We start from the raw sequence: 21,578 nt of genomic DNA on the forward strand, positions 1-21,578 counted from the left end.
CGGTGTGAAGGAATCGAGGAATATCTACTGCATATTGGCGCTGCTGTTCAGCAAATCTGGTCGCTCTGCTTGTTTGCGGGTGAAGTCATCTATGGGTTATTACCAGTGACTGGAACTTGTAAGTGAATTTTGCTATAGTGGCCTTAGATTTTCTTAGACTCTTCCCGTTGGCGAGAAGTTCCTGAAATTCTGCACAAAGAGCGTCTTAAGAAATGCCTTTGTTGATTAGCTGGTCATCAGAGGCGTTTCCCTTGATCCTCCTACACGTGCCAGGAGAGAGAGAGAGAGAGAGAGAGAGAGAGAGAGAGAGAGAGAGAGAGAGAGAGAGAGAGAGAGAATGCTTCCCCTTCACCTTCCCCTCTCCTCTCCATCCATTCCCGCATCCCCAACCAAGGCCCCATCTGCTCCCCTTTTTCTTTCCAAAGAGGCTTTGATAAAGTTATAAGACCTTTCTTCTTCTTCTTCTTCTTCTTCTTCTTCTTCTTCTTCTTCTTCTTCTTCTTCTTCTTCTTTCTTTGATTCTGCCAATCTAGCTGCTAAGGCTCTCTCTCTCTCTCTCTCTCTCTCTCTCTCTCTCTCTCTCTCTCTCTCTCTCTCTCCGTGATGAGGAGTGATCGAGAAGGTGATAATTCTTTTCTCATTTGTTGAGTAACTATTGTTTTTTTAATATTCTTTGGAAGCTGGAACTTCAAGTCAGTGGCCCCTGTGGTGGGCTTGTTCCATATGAATAGGGTTCATCTTTTGAATAATAATAATAATAATAATAATAATGATAATAATAATATATAAAAAAACTTACAATCGCATGAGTCACTAATATGGTGAAGAAACCCACAATGGTGTCAGTGTAAAAATATATTTTTAAAATATATAAAAACCTGCTCGATTCTCCTCACCCGAGAAGGAGAATCGAATAGGTTCTTGAAAGCTCTCGTTTGTATATATTTTTTTTAAATATACGGTTACGCTGCCACCATTGTGGGTTTCTTCTATAATAATAATAATAATAATAATAATAATAATAATAATAATAATAATAATAATAATAATAATAATAATAACTGGAATTACTGTGATGTAGAATTGTATTTAGAATGACCAAAGTTAGGGCTTTGCAAAGCCTTGCTTTATTACAAAAAGCAATTGAATGGAATGGTTGCCATCTGAAATATATACAGTATATATAGTTATATGAGATTGTAATTTCACAATAGCTTGCATTGGTGTTGAAAGTTTACACCAATTTTTTTTTTTTTTTTTTTTTTTTTTGGTCGGCCTTCACGGTAATCTTAGTTACGGAGATGTTGAACGAAGTCCGTCTCATAGGGGATGTTGCCTCTCTGGTTTTCATCACTTACTTCTGGGATGGGGTTGCAAGTCTCAAGCCCTGTCCCGTGGATTTTCAGTGGGCTCATGCGCCAGTGGAGTGTGGTATTTCTTGGTGGCCACCCATTCGAGCACTGACCAATCCAAAATGCACAAATGCTTCATCAAAGGAAGATGTTATTCACGCCCTCATTACCGCATCCCACAGAAAAGTAGAACGTGTCTCTTCATTGATAGATTGGTCTTTCTGCCGTAAAAAAAAAAATAAAAAACTCGTTCTACTTCTTCGGACGGGGCACGAAATCGTGCCCACTTAAAAAGGACATCGCAGCCTTAGATCTTATCTCGACCACACTTGAGGGTATTCCCTGAGTGGGTATGGTTGCGGGTATTCCCTTAGTGGGTATATTTGCGGTCTAGCGAAGCCTGTCATTTTTGCTATGCTGATTTGAACGCCCAAATTATTCGCAGACTTTGGGTTTTGTTGGGTTGGTGGATGGGTTGGCTTTGGACGTAAACATATAAAAAAATGTACATGCTTTTAATCCCAATTTATATATATATATATATATATATATATATATATATATATATATATATATATATATATATATACATATATATATATATATATATATATATATATATATATATATATATATATATATATATATATATATATTTAGCTCAGGATAGGGTGAGTCTGAGAAAAAAACACGCTTTTAATGCCAATTTTGTATTTTCAGTTCGGGGATGGGGTGAATCTGAGAAAAAAAAACACGCATTTAATGGCAATTTATTTGTAGACTTTGTATGTTTGTATGTTTTTTTTTTTATAGTTCGGGGATGGGGCCAGCCTGAGAAAAAAAAACGCGTTTGATGCCGATTTATTCATAGACTTTGTATGTGTGTTTTTTTTTAGTTCGGGGATGAGGCGAGTCTGAGAAAAAAAAAAACACACGCTTTTAATCCCAATTTATACGTAAACTTTGTGTGTGTGTGTTTTTTTTTGTTCGTGGATGGGGCGAGTCTGAGAAAAAAACACCCGCTTTTAATCCTAATTCATTCGTAGACGTTGAATGTGTGTTTGTTTTTTAGTTCGGGATGGGTCAAGTCTGAGAAAAAAACACACGCGTTTAATGCCAATTTATTCATAAGCTTTGTATGTGTTTTTTTTTTAGTTCGGGGATGGGGCGAGTCTGAGAAAAAAAAACAGACGCATTTAATGCCAATTTATTCGTAACTTTTGCATGTTTTTTTTTTTTTTAGTTCGGGGATGATGCGAGTCAGAGAGAGAGAAAAAAAACAGGCGCATATAATGTCAATTTATTCGTAACCTTTACGGTTTTTTTAGTTCATAAAAAATAAAAAAAATAAATAAATAAATAAATACCACACGAAAGAATTTTGAGAGGACAACGACATCGCTTCTGTCGTTGCATGCCCGCCCTGTCAAAAATGACGATAATAGTGGTAGAAGGTCTAACGGCAATTTGTAATCCCAGATCTAGTTCTGACGGTAATATAAGAAGGTACAAATAGTCTCTCTCTCTCACTCTCTCTCTCTCTCTCTCTCTCTCTCTCTCTCTCTCTCTCTCTCTCTCCGTGTCGCGGACAGATGTCAGGAGCAGGCCTGGACGGAAAACTTACCTTGTCGTCGGGTTAATCTGTCAAACTCCCCCTCCCTCCCCCCCCCCTACTCAAAGGCGCACAAAGAAGTTGCCAATACTGGCGTCGCCTTTGGCCAATGTGCCTTTCTTCTTCTTCTTCTTCTTCTTCTTCTTCTTCTTCTTCTTCTTCTTCTTCTTCTTCTTCTTTTTCTTGTTCTTCTTCTTCTTCCTCGTTTTCGCCTTCGCCTTCTTCTTCTTCTTCCTCGTCATCGTCTTCTTCTTCTTCTACTGCTTCTTCTACTTCTTCTTCTTCTTCTTCTTCCCTTTCCTTTTGTGGAATATCTGGTCTCCGCAATGATTGCAAACGGCCGACACGAGAACTCCACCAACCATAAAAGTCCGTAGACATTGATTAGTGGGGGAACCAACCACCCACCCACCGGCACCCCCAGAGACGGCGGGACGTCTTATGAACCTCCTAGAAGGCAAAGCGATGATCCGGTGTTTATTGACTTCGTTTCTCGTTCCAAATACATCTTTGTGTGTGTGTTTTTTTTAGGGCAAAGAGAACGAGAGAGGCGGGTAAGGGCTGTTTTCTTTTTCTGTTTTTGGGTGGAGGGGTGGGGGAGAGGGGGGGGGTTAAGGGGAGAGGCTCTCCACGTGGCACGATGGAATGGGAATGATGAATGAATAGTTTTTTCATTGAAGGTTTTCAAGAGCTTCTATGGGGTGTCAGGTTCTCTCTCTCTCTCTCTCTCTCTCTCTCTCTCTCTCTCTCTCTCTCTCTCTCTCTCTCTCTCTCTCTCTCTCTCTCTCTCTCTCTTTTATAAGCTGACTGGCTTGGTTCACGGTACATTTCATTCTTCCAATGAATGTGTTTGTATGCACACATAAAAACAAATGAATGTATTTTTCTGTTATCTAAGTGCTCTGTGAGGTTTAGAGGGTCCAAAAAATATCCTATTTTTACGTGAAAATGATATATTTTGATTGATATCCTTCAATCCTGATCGCTGGTGGCGATGGTAAAGATTGAGGGTTGACAGTTGAAATAAATGATTTTGTCATGAAAGTAAGTACATTTTTAGGACCTTTAAACCTTCACAAACATATATTTTTAAGTTAGTTTAGATCTGGCCTTTTAAACTTCAAAGTTAGTTTAGATCGGGCCTTTTAAATTTCATAAATATATTTTGAAGTTAGTTTACATTTGTCCTTTTAAACTGCAAAGTTAGCTTAGCTCTGTCCTTTTAAACTTCAAAGTTAGTTTAGATATGCCTTTTAAACTTCTTAAATATATAAGCTAGTTTAGATCTGGCCTTTTAAACTTCTTAAATATATAAGTTAGTTTAGATCTGGCCTTTTAAACTTCAGAAATATATTTTTAAGTTAGTTTAGATTTGGCCTTTTAAAGTTCGGAAATATATTATTAAGTTAGTTTAGATCTGGTCTTTTAAACTTCAGAAATATATTTTTAAGTTAGTTTAGATCTGGCCTTTTAAACTTCATAAATATATTTTTAAGTTAGTTTAGATCTGGCCTTGTAAACCTCAAAGTTTGTTTAGCTCTAGCCTTCTTAAACTTCACAAACATATTTATAAGTTATTTTAGATCCTGATCTAATAATTTTTGAAGTACAAACTCTTCAAAAAAAAAATTCCATGTATAAGTTACCAGCTCCCCAAAAAATGTACAGTAGATCACAAAAGTTTGCGCCCAAGACTTCCGGAGAGTCGGTTTACCCAATACCTCAAGATAAAATGTTGAAAAACTTCACAGATAAAGTTTATCCACAGACGAGACACTTTCATGATGTTATACTCGTCGCAAAAGGAACCTTTTTTTTATCATTATTATTTCTTCCATTCAAAAGAACATGATCATATTTGTAAAGGAAATAAGTTTGGAAGTTTTTTTTTTTTTTGTAGGATGTGGACAACACACCTTTACGTATCGTCTTGTTAAAGGATTTCAGTCGTAGAGAGGAGTCAATATACACAGTATAGAAAATCCTTTTATTCCAAGATTTTTGTATACAAAATGTTTCGGTTTTAGCAAGTATTTGTGGGATGAAGTTGCAAGGCCTACACTTTGCTTTATGGATGTTATTGTGGCTTATGTGTTGACTGCAGCTGCTTTTTTAAAAATTTTTTTTATTACCTGTCAAAATGCTGATCTGAGCCAAATTTACAAATTATGAAATTGGTATACGCGTGTGTGTATATGTGTGTATAGATGCTGTATTTATTAATTTTTCCTCTTTGCAATTATTTATTATTTTGTTTTTGCATTTTATGATCATAATCTATTGATCACATTGCATCACTCAAGCGCCAAACAGATCTGCTAAATATAACCGCCCTGACGCCCGTCAGAAAGGTCGCAGAACAAACGTAACTGTCCCATGTCCAGTAAGTCATACTATAATTTCCTCCCGCCCCAGAGAGCGAGGAAATGAAATACATACAGTAGGTGCCTTCGTCGAATTGCGCTGTTTATGGAGGACCATTCTTTCGCCCGTGTTCTATTTCAGGAATGTCATTGTCTGCATAAAGTGTGTTCAGATTCCTCGGGTGTCTTGCCAAGACGCGAGAGAGTAGATCCGAGTGATACACGGGCACGTCGACCCCTTAGTCGACATCTAAATCGACCCCTTAGTTGACATTTTAGTCACCCTCTCAGACGGGCCCTTTATTCGACCCCTTAGTCGGACCGTTAATTCGACCCCTTAGTCGACATCTAAATTGACCCCCCTTAATCGGACCCTTCAGTCGACTTCTAAATCAACCCCTCAGTCGGACCCTTTATTCGACTACTTAGTCGCCATCTTTAATTGACCCCTTAGTCGGACCCGTTATTCGACCCCTTAGCCGACATCTAAATTGACCTCTTATTCGACATCTAAATCGATTCCTTAGTCGACATCTTAAAATCGGCCCTTTAGTCGGACCCTTTATTCGACATCAGAGGTGCCTCGTAGACTTCAGAGGAGCCTCACACTGAGGGACCTGGGGCAACCCGAACGAACTGTAAGGCCTGTAAGGTAAGGTAAGGTCTCTCTCTCTCTCTCTCTCTCTCTCTCTCTCTCTCTCTCTCTCTCTCTCTCTCTCTCTCTCTCTCTCTACCTCTTTCCCTCAATCTCTCTCTCTCTCTCCCACTTTCTCTTCCTCAATCTCTCTATCCCCCTCTTTCTCTCCCTCAATCTCCCTCTCTACACCTTTCTCTCTCTCAGTCTCTCTCTCTATACCTTTCTCTCCCACTTTCTCTCCCCTGATATCCTCTCTCTCTCTCTCTCTCTCTCTCTCTCTCTCTCTCTCTCTCTCTCTCTCTACCTTTATCTCTTTCCCTCAATCTCTCTCTTACTTTCTCTTCCTCAATCTCTCTCTCCCCCTCTTTCTCTCCCTCAGTCTCCCTCTCTACACCTTTCTCTCTCTCAGTCTCTCTCTCTATACCTTTCTCTCCCACTTTCTCTCCCCTGATATCCTCTCTCTCTCTCTCTCTCTCTCTCTCTCTCTCTCTCTCTCTCTCTCTCTCTCTCTCTCTCTCTCTGTCAGATCATCCGGCGTTATCGGAGAATTTATTTTGAAGTCATTCCTTCTTTGAACCACTTACTGCCTGAATGACTCATTCGTGTTTAGAAGTATTCACACTCGGAGCAATGGAGATAATATCACTCGATCTCTTCAGTCTCTCTCTCAATTGGGATGCTGTGATGCTTTCTTGTTTCGTTTGTACAATCTCGAGTTCCTTTGGAGAAAGTGAAATTTTTTAGAATAACTGTAGGCGTATATTTCATCTTCGTGTTTATTCTGTTCTTTAATACGAGCGTTCGGAAAGTCTCTTACGAATGGAAACAGAAATTTAATTTAACTTTTTACTGTAAAATCTAAAATGAATTGTAACTTAGGTAGATCTCATTTCACTAGATTTCTTTTGAATGAACACCCTAATATTCTTTGGAAGCTTGAATTTCAAGGCAGGGTCCCCTATAGTGGGCTTGTTCCGTTTGAATAGGGTTCAGCTTCTGAATAATAATAATAATAATAATAATAATAATAATAATAATAATAATAATAATAATAATAATAATAATAATGTGATTATTCGTTGATTTTCCTTTTCATTCGTGAAAATTTCCTGTTCATTTAAATATTACTTTTCGTTCTTCGAACGTCCTAGGCACCTAGCTGCGACCCCTTTCATTCCTTTTACTGTACCTCCGTTCATGTTCCCTTTCTTTCATCTTGCTTACCTTAACCCTCTCCTAGCAATTGTTTCATAATGCAACTGTTGAGAGCTGTTCCTCCACCTGGAAGACCTTTTTACTGTCAAATTCTCTTTCAGCGTTGGATGACATCATAGGTCCCAACGTTTGAGTTTGGCATAAATTCTATATTCTCTTTTAGTATAATCATATATATATATATATATATATATATATATATATATATATATATATATATATATATATATATATATATATATGATTATAATAAAAGAGAATATGGAATTTATAAAGTTATATATATATATATATATATATATATATATATATATATATATATATATATATATATATATATATATATATATATATATATATATATTCTTCTGGACTGCAAACATTTCATCCAAGCATACTATCATAAATAGCGAGCGTCCGGAAACGCAACATTGTTGTGATACCAATTGGATCCTGAAACCCGGAATATTTTCTATATCACAGAAATCGGCTTTCATATGGACAGATAAAATTTTTTAGAATGTATACTGTAGATTAATATTTTTGGTAAATGTTACTCAAATATTTTTTGTTCCGTGTTGTCAGCGCATGGCTGGTTTGAGAAAACAGTCAGGACTGAGAATTAGATGCATTATTGCAATGAGTCATGAGTCAGCATCAGTCATCAGTGGATTTCTACCGATCACTTTGTAGGACTGAGGAGGTGAATAATTATTATTATAATAATGAGTCATGAGTCAGTATCAGTCACTAGTCGTGACTTTCTATATATCAGTTTATAGGACTGAAGAGGGGAATAATAATTTTTACCGTAATGAGTCATGAGTCAGTATTAGTCACGAGTCGTGAATTTCTGCAAACTTCAAATTTGCGTTGGTAATGTCATTTCCCATTTCCGGTGTCACGAGTTTTCTTAAATGAAATGAAGAAAATTGATTACATCAATACTCGGTCGACGCACCATTCAAAAATCATTTTGTTCATTCTGTAGAAATATTTGATCGAGTTAATCATATTAGCATAGAAATAATTGTTTTGCCTGTTACCCTAAACTTTAAGTTTTTTTTTTATATAATTCATAAAATGAATACCTTCCCGATGCCCTTGTTCCATAAGAAAGTTTGATATATTCAATTATAAAAAAAAATCTGCCATGCATATGGGACTAAATTTTGTAGATAAATCTTCTCTTTAAAAAAAAAAACTATTGCGAAGCCCTTGATTCTTGGTAATGTTTGATCAAGTGAATTATTTCAACAACAACAACAACAAAATAAATAAATAAAAAAGAACGCCTTGCCTTACCCCAGAACATTATAGATAATTCTTTATGCTCCATTAAAAAAAAAAAACTGCTTTCCAGAACCCCTTAATCTATAAGGATCTTTGATCACGTGCATATGCTTCAACAGAAAAAAAAGAGAAAACTGCTTTTTTTTTTTTTTTTTTTCCACTCTGGTAACCAAGCCTTTGCCGAATCTGTGTCCGTGTGTCTGTCTATCAACAATCCATCGGATAGCCTTCAACATCCACTTATCAAAACTAAAATCTTTGGCGCCTTGCCTTATCTCCTTCCTCTCAAGTCGACTCATCTTTTTAAAACTGGCTTCTTCGCTGGGTCCGAATAAAGTAACCTGAAGGTTTTTTTATATATGTATTTTTTTGGGGGGGGGCGGCTGATGTTTTTTAAAATCTTTTTTCAGTTTTTCTTTCTTTCGCGATTTCTCAGTGGGTCCGAGTAAAGTAACCTGAGGGTGTATATATATATAATATATATATATATATATATATATATATATATATATATATATATATATATACACACACATACATACATATATACATATATTATTTTTTCGTTGGCTGGTGCTTTTAAAACCTTTTTTCATTTTTTTTCTTTTTCGGGATTTTCCAGTGAGTGTGAATAAGTAACGCAAAGGTTTTTTAATTTTTTTGTTGGTAGGGTGAATTTTTAAAAATATTTTTTCAGTTTTTTCTCTTTTTCGGAATTTTTCGGTAAGTTCGAAATAAGTAACGCAAAGGTTTTTAAATTTTTTTTTGTGAGTCTGTTGTTTTTTTAAGTCATTTTTTAGTTCTTTTTCTCCTTGTCGAACTTTTTCAGTGAGGTTTTTTATTTTTTTTTTTGGTGGGCTGATTTAAAAAAAATTTTTTTAGTTCTTTTTCTCTTATTCGAACTTTTTTTTTAGCGAGTCCGAATAAATAACACAAAGGTTTTTAAATTTCTTTTTGGTGGTCTGATATTTTTTAAATCTCTTTTTTTTTTCAGTTCTTTACAACTTTCTCGAGATTTTCTTCAGTTCGGGCAATTGATCTCAGCTAACGATCGCATTCCAGATTCCTCCAGTATTCCCAGAGATCGACTTTATCGTCCAGAGAACTGAAAGATTCGAAAGAGTCTTTGTGAAAAGAATTTAATATATAGTATAATAAATATATCCTCTTTCGGTGGCGATAATGACCTTGTAATGAAAGCAATTTGTTCTTGGTATCTGATTCAAGTTCCTTGATGTTACGAGACGCCTTCGCGAGATGGTGCAGGTACTTGGGCGGTACGGGAAGTTCTGTATTCGATTGATGACTGTGGAAATCAGCAAGAAATCCTTTACAGCGTTTTAAATCATTACTGCCATACTTTAAAGACAGGGAAACCATTTCTTTGCGTTTAATGGTACCATGATGTGTTTGAAACTTTGTATGTAGTGTTTCCATAATTTCTTCATAATCGTGCAAAACTGTTTCCCATAAAATTGGCGATGTGACCGGAAGGCTATGTAGAGAAACAAGTTTTCAGGTTATATATATATATATATATATATATATATATATATATATATATATATATATATATATATATATATATATATATATATGACTGTGAAATAATATGGAAAATAAAGGCTATATTTCAGGGACCAACATGTCTCTCCTCAGGCAAATATTTGCCTGAGGAGAGAGACAGTTTGGTCTCTGAAATATAGCCTTTATTTTCCACAATTTGGCTCCCTTATATTTGGTATATATATATATATATATATATATATATATATATATATATATATATATATATATATATATATATATATATATATATATATATATATATATATATATATTTATATATACACACATACATAGTGGTCTCTGAAATATAGCCTTTATTTTCCACAATTTGGCTCCCTTATATTTGGTATATATATATATATATATATATATATATATATATATATATATATATATATATATATATATATATATATACACACACACATACATACATACATACATAAACACATACATAAGTTTTCGGATACACTTGTCACTACAAAGCCGTGATATCAAAGTGAGGATTCAGATGAAGTAATTCTGACGTCTGTAGGACGACTTGAACCTGCTTTTGGTACATCAGAACGAGGTCACGTTCTCATACATACATACATACATACATACATACATACATACATACATACATACATACATAAAGACAGTCAGTTTCTGTGTATGTATGTAACAGAGCGGATAAAAATGAAAAATATTCCTCTTCTTCCTCATTTCGATTTGAGAGAGAGTGGCTGGTTTGGGGCCATCATTCTTATCTCATTGCCTGGGAATCTCCTTGCAATTGTATCAACGTGCCCCAGAGGACAGCGAGTCAGTGTCGGGGGGTAATAATGCCACGGATGCCAATCATTGAAAGTGGATGCCCCCAAGTTGTCGCTGATTCGATCTGGGGCCAGAATGCAAAAATGATTCCGGAAGTCAGACGATGTCTGGTCGCTTCCGCCGGGACGTGTTTGATATTTCTTTTTGCGGGATGCAGATAGGGATGGATTTTCTCTCTCTCTCTCTCTCTCTCTCTCTCTCTCTCTCTCTCTCTCTCTCTCTCTCTCTCTCTCTCTCAAAAAGGCTCAGTAATTTCTCTCTCCCGCTCTCTCTCAGAAGGGCTTGGTAATACCTCTCTCTCCCTCTCAGAAGGGTTTGGCAATCTCTCTCTCTCTCTCAGAAGAGCTCGGGAATCTCTCTCTATCTTTCTCTCAGAAGGGCTCGGGAACCTCTTTCTCTCTCTCTCAGAAGGGCTCGGGACTCTCTCTCTCTCTCTCTCTCTCTCTCTCTCTCTCTCTCTCTCTCTCTCTCTCTCTCTCTCTCTCTCTCTCTTTACCAGGGTTCCCTACCTCATTTTCCACTTTAGGTATTATCTGTGCAATTGCCTTAAGCTTGAACCTGTTCTCACTCAATCCAGGAAAACAGACTTGCAAAATCTTTACTATTTTTACCCGTATATCAACAAACGGAAGGACATTTTTTCAGAAGAAAACAGAAGAAAGGAAACAGAAATAGGCTAATATTACGTGCCTTTAAATAGGCTTTACAACATAATGTTATTTCAAAACATTTCTGACAACACACCTTGTCACACCTGCTCTACCAACGAATGTCAGGACTTTGGAAACTCTCTTCACTGGGACGTATTGACAACTTTCCCCCCCCCCCTCTTACCTGTCCTTGTTTACTTTCACTTTCTGTCCCCGGACGGACCGAATGTGGCCTCGGCTTTCGGATGCAAATAATACCGACGGGAGGAGAATTTACGGCTGTGCCCCCGCCATAAATATCGAAGAGGCCCCCCCATCAGGAGACGAGACGGAAAGGGAAGATCATTTCATATTTCATATTTTCGTCGGTCTTCAGACCTTTGAAAGGTGCGGAACAAGATTTTTATTTAATTTATTTATACGTACGACTTCCATCCAGCGTGTATTCACGCACGCAAGCGCGCAAGCGCCGACTTGGTTCAGGACTTTGAAAAAGGGTCCACAATACTGGATGGGAATTTGAGTTAGGAAATCATTAAGCAAAGGCTGTTTGAGTTTGTGTGTTTTTATTTTGTTTATATACACATTTCTTTATTTATTCTTGACTCATTTATCTATTCATTCATTCATTCATGTACTTATTTATTGAACTGTCGATTTTATAACTCCACCGTAAGGTGAGAAACTGTTACGGACTGTTAAAACTGCTCCAACAGGTCAGGCGCATTTAAAAAAAATGTATGCAATTTTCCTAAAATTTCAATCTTTATTTTTCACCCCATTTGAAACAGATAGATTGATAGATATAGAGATAAACATATATATATAGGTAGATAGATAGATAGATAGATAGATAGATGCTGGACGGTGGAAGAAATAATTATTCCTAAGTTCAAACTTGTATTCCTACCTGGAATGAGAAACAGAAATCCTACAATCTGGCAATATCTAGTAAATAACTTCAAGATGTAATAGAAGTCTTAAGAACTGTTTCGCCACCTTCTTCTCCTCCTCCTCCTCCTCCACTTCCTCCTTCTTCTTCTTCTTCTTCTTCTTCTTCTTCTTCTTCTTCTTCTTCTTCTTCTTCTTCTTCTTCTTCTTCTTCTTCTTCTTCGTCATTTTGGAAGTTACTGGGCATGAAGAGTTCTTAATGAGTTCGACCGGTTTAAATAAGTTTACTAAAACCAGTTCTTGCAGTTTGCTGATCTTGTAGTTTTAAAGAGAGAGAGAGAGAGAGATATTCAGAAGTTAGTTTAATGCATCGTTGAAAGTAACGAAATAGTGATTTTTAGTTTTCTGTAAAAGAAAACTATTGTGCCGGCTTTGTCTGTCCGTCCACACTTTTCTGTCCACCCTCAGATCTTAAAATCTACTGAGGCTAGAGGGATGCAAATTGGTTCGTTGATCATCCGCCCTCCAACGATCAAGCATACCAAATTGCAGCCCCCTAGCCTCCTAAGTAGTTTTTATTTATTTAAGGGTAAAGTTAGCCATAATGCGTCTGTCAACGATATAGGACATGCAACGACCGGGCCGTGGTTAAAGATTCATGGGCCGCGGCTCATACAGCATTATACCGAGACCACCGAAAGATAGATCTGCTTTTGGTGGCCTTGATTATACGCTGTACTGAAAACGCGATTGCGCCAAAGAAACTTCGGCGCATTTTTTACTTGTTTTTTTTTTTTATTTTCGTCACGCCTGTCATTTGCCAAATCGAATTAAAGCATTTTTTTTCTTACAATTCTGCAGAATTTTGTATATAATCTTTCCATTTCAACTTTGTTTTATGAATTCACAATGAAATGACTTCAAATTACTGGTGATACTTTCCTTTGATTTCCAGATAATCTTGATTTTCACGCGTCTTGTGAACTTCAAGATTTGTGACAAGAAAAAAAAATAAAGACTTCGACGAAAAATGATCCGTATGGAAATCCGTATTTCATGATCCATCACAAATGACGTCATCACGGAGTCATGTTTTATACATGAGGCTCTCCAGCCATACCTGTATGATACGAGGGAATGTAATATATACAGATCCATTTTCTTTTATCAGCATATTCGTATCCATATATCGTTAGGAAATTATTCTCGGCCCGTCAAAAAAAAAAAAATACTTTTGGAATATATTACCCTAGAGGGGTCCTTTGCCAAATTCTTCTCCCCAGCCCCGGCAATTTGTGGTTGTTATTTGTGGATATTCTGATCTAGTGAATTCTAATTCCGGTGACAGTTAGAATCTCGTATTTTTTTCCTCTGGGAGCTGAAATCATCATCGTGTTTTTTTTTTTATTCCTCTAGACTAGGCAGCGATTTTTCCCTAGATTAGTTGGGATTTTTCCTAGACTAGCCAGGAATTTTTCCTTAGACTAGATAGGGATTTTTCCCTAGACTAGTTAGGGATTTTCCCTAGAATACTTAGGGATTTTCCCTAGATTAGTTAGGGATTTTTTCCCTAGAATAGTTGGGGATTTTCCCTATATTAGTTAGGGATTTTACCTAGACTAGTTAGAGATTTTTCCCTAGATTATTAGGGTTTTTTCCCCTAGATTAGTTAGGGATTATTCCCTAGATCAGTTAGGGGTTTTTCCCTAGATCAGTCAGGGATTTTCCCTAGATTAGTTAGGGATTTTCCCCTAGATTGGTTGGGGATTTTCCCCAGACTAGTCAGGGATTTTTCCCTAGATTAGTAAGGGATTTTTCCCTAGACTAGTTAAGGATTGTCTCCAGATTAGTTAGGGATTTTTCCCTAGACTAGGAAGGAATTTTTTCCTAGAGTAGTTAGGGATTCACCCTGGAATAGTTGGGGATTTCTCCCTAGATACACACACACACACACACACACACATATATATATATATATATATATATATATATATATATATATATATATATATATATATATATATATATATATATATATATATATATATATCATTGCCTAGTGGTAAAGATACTCCTTTCACAAGCAAGAGATCAGGGTTTGAGTTCCACCCAAAACAGGACATTTTGAGTTCGACTTCTGGAAATCCCCCGTAACTAGGTTATTCGAGGCAGTGAATTATATGCACTTGGTAGTCATTCGAGTATGGTGGGTCACAGCTTCAAGTGGATAAAAAAAAACATGATAGTCAAACGGTTTTTAAAAAAAATTGAAATCTGGCAAAAGAAATAGGTTTTGTAAAATGAACAGATGTCATAAAACAAATCACGATAAAGTGTAAGAGGAAAATTGAGGTGACAAAACACTTACATAAATTTCCCCATTTTTAGTTTTCTGTAAAAGAAAACTATTGTGCCGGCTTTGTCCGTCCGTCCGCACTTTATCCTGTCCGCACTTTTTCTGTCCGCCCTGAGATCTTCACAACTACTGAGGCTAGAGGGCTGCAAATTGGTATGCTGATCATCCACCCTCCAATCATCAGACATACCAAATTGCAGCCCTCTAGCCTCAGTAATTTTGTTTTATTTAAGGTTAACGTGAACCGTAATCATGCTTCGGGCAGCGATATAGGACAGGCCACCACCGGGCCTTGGTTAAAGTTTCACGATCCGCGGCTCATACAGCATTATACCGAGACCACCGAAAGATAGATCTATTTTCGGTGGCTTGATTATACGCTGTAGCAGCTGTACAGAAAACTCGATTGCGCCGAAGAAATTCCGGGCGCAATTTTTCCTTTGTTTTTTCCCGTGAGTGAAAGGAATAAAGGAGCAGCTGTCAAATAGTTTGACAAAAGAGTTGATATTTATGTCCCCGAATCGGAAGCGGCCAAAGGATGTAATAATAGAAGCTTTGATGGCGGAAGTATTGATAAAAGAGAAGTTTTTTCTTTTCTGTTTATATAAAGGAGAGAATAACTGCAAGGGGTTTTAATGATTGCTATAACTGAAAGATAAAGGATGAGACTTTTGTTTAAAGCGGTATACAATTGGTTCATGATAACAGTTGTGAGAAATAACATTCAAAAGCCATTGATCTATTTCCAGGTAAGGCAGTCTGAAGCCTTATGCTTTGATTACATAGATACAGGTTAGTCTGAATCGAGCTGATATTTGAGCTGAAATGTTAGACTTTCTTTCAGACGTCTGAATACTGAAGAATAGCACTTGGTCTTTACATTCTTTAAAGGAGAATAGAAATTTCTTTCAAGCGTTTGAATGAATCCAACCCAACCTTTTTAAACGGAGGAAAAGTTGAGTATACCTTAGTTGAACCAGACCACTGAGCTGATTAACAGCTCTCCTAGATTTATTTACGTGGCTAAGAACCAGTTGGTTACTTAGCAACGGGACCTACAGCTTATTGTGGAATCCGAACCACATTATAGCGAGAAATGAATTTCTATCACCAGAAATAGTTTCGCGGCCAACTGAGTGCTAGCTGAGAACGGAACCCACTCACCCAACGAGGAACTCCTTAAACGTTCCATATGGCAAAGACTTATAATTTCATTAATGTGTAAGTATACCAAGTGTCAGCCTAACATACTTTCTATTAATTATTATTATTATTTCAGTAGATGAAACCTAATCTTATGGAACAAGCACACCGACGGGGCCACTGACTTGAAATTCAAGCTTCCAAAGAATGTTGGTTTCAACCTCTCGCCGCAGCAGACCTCACACTGCAGCAGTAACTGATCACGATACAGAGCCGGTGATTTTTCATCGCCCTGGGGGAGACGCGAACTCGCGACATCTGAGTGGCTTCACGACACTAACCACTATACCAGCGGACCAATACGCGTTTTGTGGACTCATCATCCATGTTTATCGTAAAATCATCTCTTGCAATGCTTTACCCGAGACAGTAATGTGCTGCCGCTGAAAATTCTTGAAGGATTATGGATAGATATCGATAATCCTGAGTTATGGGATATATGTACCTGTCAGCTTTTGCAGAATTTTATTTCCAAAGGAATGTGATACAATTATATTTATAATGTGGAGCAAAAGACAGTCTTATTTTTTATCTTTAAAAAAAAAAATTTAAAAATGCGCTGAAGTTTCTTCGGCGCAATCGATTTTCTGTACAGCCATTACAGCGTATAATCAAGGCCACCGAAAATAGATCTATTTTGGGTGGTCTGGGTATAATGCTGTATGAGTCGCGGCCCATGAAACTTTAACCATAGGCCGGTGGTTACGCAGTCTATATCGTTGCCAGGAGCATGATTATGACTAACTTAAACCTTAAATAAAATAAAAACTACAGAGGCTAGAAGGCTGCAATTTGGTATGTTTGATGATTGGAGGGTGGATGATCAACATACTAATTTGCAGCCCTCTAGCCTCAGTAGTTTTTAAGATCTGAGGACGGACAGAATAAAATGCGGACAGAGTAAAATGCGGACGGACCGACAAAGCCGGCACAACAATTTTCTTTTACAGAAAACTAAAAATAGTCTTCTGCGTGTGTTTATGTCCAAAACAACGAAAAATGATGAAGTTTCTCTTTACTCTCCTCGTCTATCGGTCTATCAGGAAGCCCCAACTCCACCCCACGCCGCCACAACAACACCTCCCAGATCGACATCTAATAGGTCTATTTGTTGGTGTCCTGGTGCGCATTTAAAAAGCAGCGGTGATAACGAGATTAAAGTGGGTATTAGTCTCCCTGTCTCCTTTCTTATCTACCCTACAGCTACCTGACATCCCCCCCTCCCCCTCCCCCACTCCCTCAACTCAACCTCGGCCTAACACAAAACCAATTAAGCCTATGGCCGACCTACACCTGATCGCCTTTGCTTAAAAAGAGTTATAACTTCGTTCACTACAACGATGTTTTCAGACCTACATCGATCTTCTTCTTCTTCTTTTAACGTGCTCTTTTCCCGCTTATATGGGGTAAGCACGATGCCTTCTTTCTGAAGGACTTTGATCTGGCTTTGGGGTAGACTTTGTAGTCTCGATCATCACTCTCATTTCCATTTCGTGAGAAAGCTTAGACAAGTAAATAATGCGACGAAGTTTCTTCAACTTCGGCGCCATCGAGTTTTCCGCACAGCCGCTACAGCGTATAATTAAGGCCACCGAAAATGGCTCTATCTTTCGGTGGTCTCGGTGTAATGATCTATGAGCGGCGGTCCATGAAACTTTTACCACGGCCAGGTGGTAGCCTGTCCTATATCGTTGCCAGAAGCACGATTATGGCTAAATTTAACCTTAAGTAAAATAAAAACAACTGAGGCTAGAGGGCTGCCATTTGGTATGTTTGATGATTGGAAGGTGGATGATCAACATACCAATTTGCAGCCCTCTAGCCTCAGTAGTTTTGAAGATCTGTGGGCGGACAGAATAAATTGAGGACGGACAGACAAAGCCGGCACAATGGTTTTCTTTTACAGAAAACTAAAAAACGATCTTTTTAAACCTGTATCGACCATCAGTCTTATTTCAACTCATAGTCTCCCGCTGTTGTATGAAAGAAAACAAAAATGCCACCACCTCGAAAAACACCGAGATAATCATTAGATTAGGCCTAGTAGGGTTTCCGATCTTTCCAGAGAATCCCTTATAAACAACGATCAGTCGACTCTCTTCCAGAAAATCTCCTCGTAACAACAGTCATTTCGCTCACGTTCATCTTCTCCCTCTTCTTCTTCTTCATTTTCTTCGTCTTCCTTTATCGCCCCAAGAATATGAAACCAATTTTCTGGAGCTCGATGCTACAAACTCGACAAGTGTTGTAGGCGGATGGGCATAACCCCCTAAGGACTGAATTAAGAAGATTAAAAGCACTAATGACTAAGTCATTAATGAGATGGATTAAGTCCCCGGTGAATGGGGTTGCAGATGGCAGGAGGAGGAGGAGGAGGAGGAGGAAGAGGAGGAGGAGGAATGAGAAGAGGGAGATGAGGGTGGGAGGGATTTTTGGGTGCTTGGTCTCGTGTATCAAAAATTGAGGTTCATTTTTCAAAACTGGCCTGGTGCAGAGAGAGAGAGAGAGAGAGAGAGCGTGGGCGAGGGGGTGCGGGGAGTTGGGGGTGGGTCTAGTTTCTTGGAAATTTAGGATTTCCCTCATGGCATCGAACCGAACTTTAGACTCATATAGGAAGAGGGAAGTGATCTAAGATGGTAAATCAAGATCGGATAAACCTTTCCTTGTAAAACTAGGCCTAAGATTAGTGTATGTGCTTGTGTTTGTGTGTGCGTATGTGTGTATAAGGCCATTGCAATTCGATACTAAGTAAAGAAAATAACACTATCAAAAGATCTGTTTGTGTTTATCGGTTACCCAAGGAGCCAAACTCAACGGGTCTGGAACCAACGAAATCAGATACCAAGACCTGGTAAAGCTCTCTTTCATTGGGTTACAGTGTCTGCCTCTTATTCCCAATGTGTCGGAGGTTACTTTCTCTCTCTCGCTCTCTTTCTCGTCTATCTCTCTCTGTGTCTCTTTCTCTCTTTTTTAAGTAGCTTAATTATCTGTTCCCGTTTAGTTTCTGGATGTCTGAAAGGCTATCGATATCCGATGAGTATCATTAAGACCTAGCAGCAACTGCCAGTCCCTCATAATCAGGATGTGGTGGGGAAAAAGTACCATTTCACTCTTTTTAAGGGTGAGAAAACTATTCCCCGCCTGGGAGAGAGAGAGAGAGAGAGAGAGAGAGAGAGAGAGAGAGAGAGAGAGAATTTGGCTGGACGAAAGCATCAGTTCAGATGTCTTTAAGTTTGAAATGAATCAGGCAGGAAAATGACATGGTAACATCATCCTCTCTTCTTCTGCCCTGCGTCTACGAGAACGTGAGGCAGCACCTTGGGATTATGTAGCTCTCTCTCTCTCTCTCTCTCTCTCTCTCTCTCTCTCTCTCTCTCCGTGTTTACAAAACCTAATCTCAGATTAAGAACAAAGATTTGTAGACAATCGCAATGATACAGAAAAGCTTAAGAGTCTCTCTCTCTCCGTGTTTACAAAACGTAGTAAACGCAAAGATAGGGAAAAGTAAGCCTAAAGTCTGATGATATCGTATAACCATTCTATTTCTCTCTCACTCTCTCTCTCTCTCTACCCTTTGCCAGTTTCCTCCCGCAATTACAAATGACAAAAGGAATTCCTCTCGGGGTTCCTTTGTCCCGAAAACATTCGGCACAAAGTTCCCCCCCAACAAACTCTAAAAGGCAACGAACGGGTTGGTTGCTTGTCTGTCTGGCCTAAAGTCGACGGCAAACATTTAGCCAGCAAACAAATTCTCGCTCGGCTTTTGAGTTGCCGAGTACTCCAGCTCGGAGACAGTGTATAAAGGAAGCTTTGCAAACGTAACTAATAAAAGTAATGGACAGAAAAAAGGGGCACCGATCGGAACCGGGCACAATGGGAGGTGCCCAATGCAGTCTGCTTGGTCGTGGTAGGGGAAACAAGTTCGATGAACGATAAAAAGGTAGTTGGCAACTTTTGGAATTCGATTATGCAAGTCGGTTGCTGTCGTTCGCTTTTCGAGACCAGAATTCGAAAATATATTGAAACGATTCGATTAGATAGCGACGGCAGTTGTTAAAATCCGCAGAATAATCGGGGAAATAATTGGTTTAGACGAAGATAGCAGCCATAATGCTTCATGGGAGGGAAAAAAAAAAAAAGTTTGAGGAATGATAAAAAAGGTAGTTGGCAACCTTTTGGAATTCGGGTAGGAAGGCGAAATCAGTCTTTATTTTAGACCAGAAAAAGAATTTTGAAAATATATTGATATAATTCGATTAGATAGCGACGACCTTTATTAAAACCCGCTAAAATAATTGGCAGGGGGGGGGGAATATCTCGAGGGAAATGAAAATAGAGTAATTGGTTTAGACGAAGATAGCTGTTATTAAAGCCAGCCAAAAATAACTCCGGGAAAAATGAATACGATATTGTTTGTTAGGGTGAAAAATTATCTGTATATTCATTGAGTTTTTTTAAAAAAATTTTATTGTATGTTACTCGTTAGTAAGGGTCTCAATTTATTCCCCAAGTGTTCAATCGTCACTTTACAGTAATATTTAATGAAAAAATCATTTGTGAAATATTTCTGCTCATCGATGACGAACTTTTTTTGTATTTTATTTTGTTATAATTTTTTTTTTGGGGGGAGGCGAATGTCCCACTTAGCTTTTAATGTCCTCATGCATATTAATGAACGGAGCCTTTGATATCGCTTCAAAGAGCAAATATGTGCTACTTTCCGTGTTATCTCCGGCGTTAGCAGGTACTCATCCCATAGGGGAGGTAGGGCCGTCAGTGCACCTCGCGCGGTGCACTGACGGTTCTTTGCGGTGTCCATTCTGCCCCTAACTGCAACCCCTTTCAGTCCTTTCACTGTGCCTCCGTTCATATTCTCTCTTCCATCTTCCTCTCCTAAGAATTGTTCCATGGTGCAACTGAACGGTTTTCCTCCTGTTACACCTTTGAAATCTTTTTGCTTACAGTCTCCCTTTCGGCGCTGAATGACCTCATCAGAGGTCCCAGCTCTTGACCTTTGACCTAAATTTCATATTCCAGTTCCAAACTAGGTCACAAACTCTTCCCACAGGACCTGGAATTCAAATTGTTTTGTTTTTTTATTATTAATTCCCTCACCCAATTCCTATATCTGCTACTGTCAAACGCAGTAGCTCCACTTTTAAGTAGTTCCTCGTTGGACGAGTCGGTAGAGTTCTCGGCTAGCACTCTGCTAGTCTAGAGTTCGATTCTCCGGCCGGCCAATGAAGAATTAGAGGCATTTATTTCTGGTGATAGAAATTCATTTCTCGGTGCAATGTGGTTCGGGTTCCACAATAAGCTGCAGGTCCCGTTGCTAGGTAACCAATTGGTTCTTAGCCACGTAAAATAAGTCTAATCCTTCGGGCCAGCCCTCTCTAGGAGAGCTGTTAATCAGCTCCTCAGTGGTCCGGTTAAACTAAGGTATACTTTTCCACTTTTAAGTTTTATATTTCTCTCTGTTTTAATTAACTTTTCCTTAACAGCTTTCTCCTAATTTGATTACGGTGAAAGCCGCATCACTTTCTCTCTTCATGCGTTGGTTAGCCATGTAAGGCTTTTTGAAAGCACTTTTCAAAGGGAAAGTATTAAAGCGAATTATT

General features: G+C 38.2%; 2 protein-coding genes across 2 annotated transcripts in view; both read right to left on the reverse strand.

The window, feature by feature from the left end:
- LOC136848000 (ABC transporter F family member 4-like) overlaps positions 1-12,648 on the reverse strand; it is a 173,486-nt gene extending 160,838 nt beyond the window's left edge. Inside the window, exon 1 of the mRNA XM_067120011.1 lies at positions 12,510-12,648. Coding sequence (XP_066976112.1) covers positions 12,510-12,648 — 139 coding nt within the window. The remainder of the gene's footprint in view (positions 1-12,509) is intronic.
- The window catches only part of LOC136848257 (probable G-protein coupled receptor No9), a 561,772-nt gene that overhangs the window by 375,717 nt on the left and 164,477 nt on the right, over positions 1-21,578 (reverse strand). The gene's annotated exons all lie outside the window — the stretch shown is intronic.

Source organism: Macrobrachium rosenbergii, chromosome 18 (genome assembly GCF_040412425.1).
Source record: "Macrobrachium rosenbergii isolate ZJJX-2024 chromosome 18, ASM4041242v1, whole genome shotgun sequence".
In the NCBI taxonomy this organism is placed as follows: Eukaryota; Metazoa; Arthropoda; class Malacostraca; order Decapoda; family Palaemonidae; genus Macrobrachium; species Macrobrachium rosenbergii.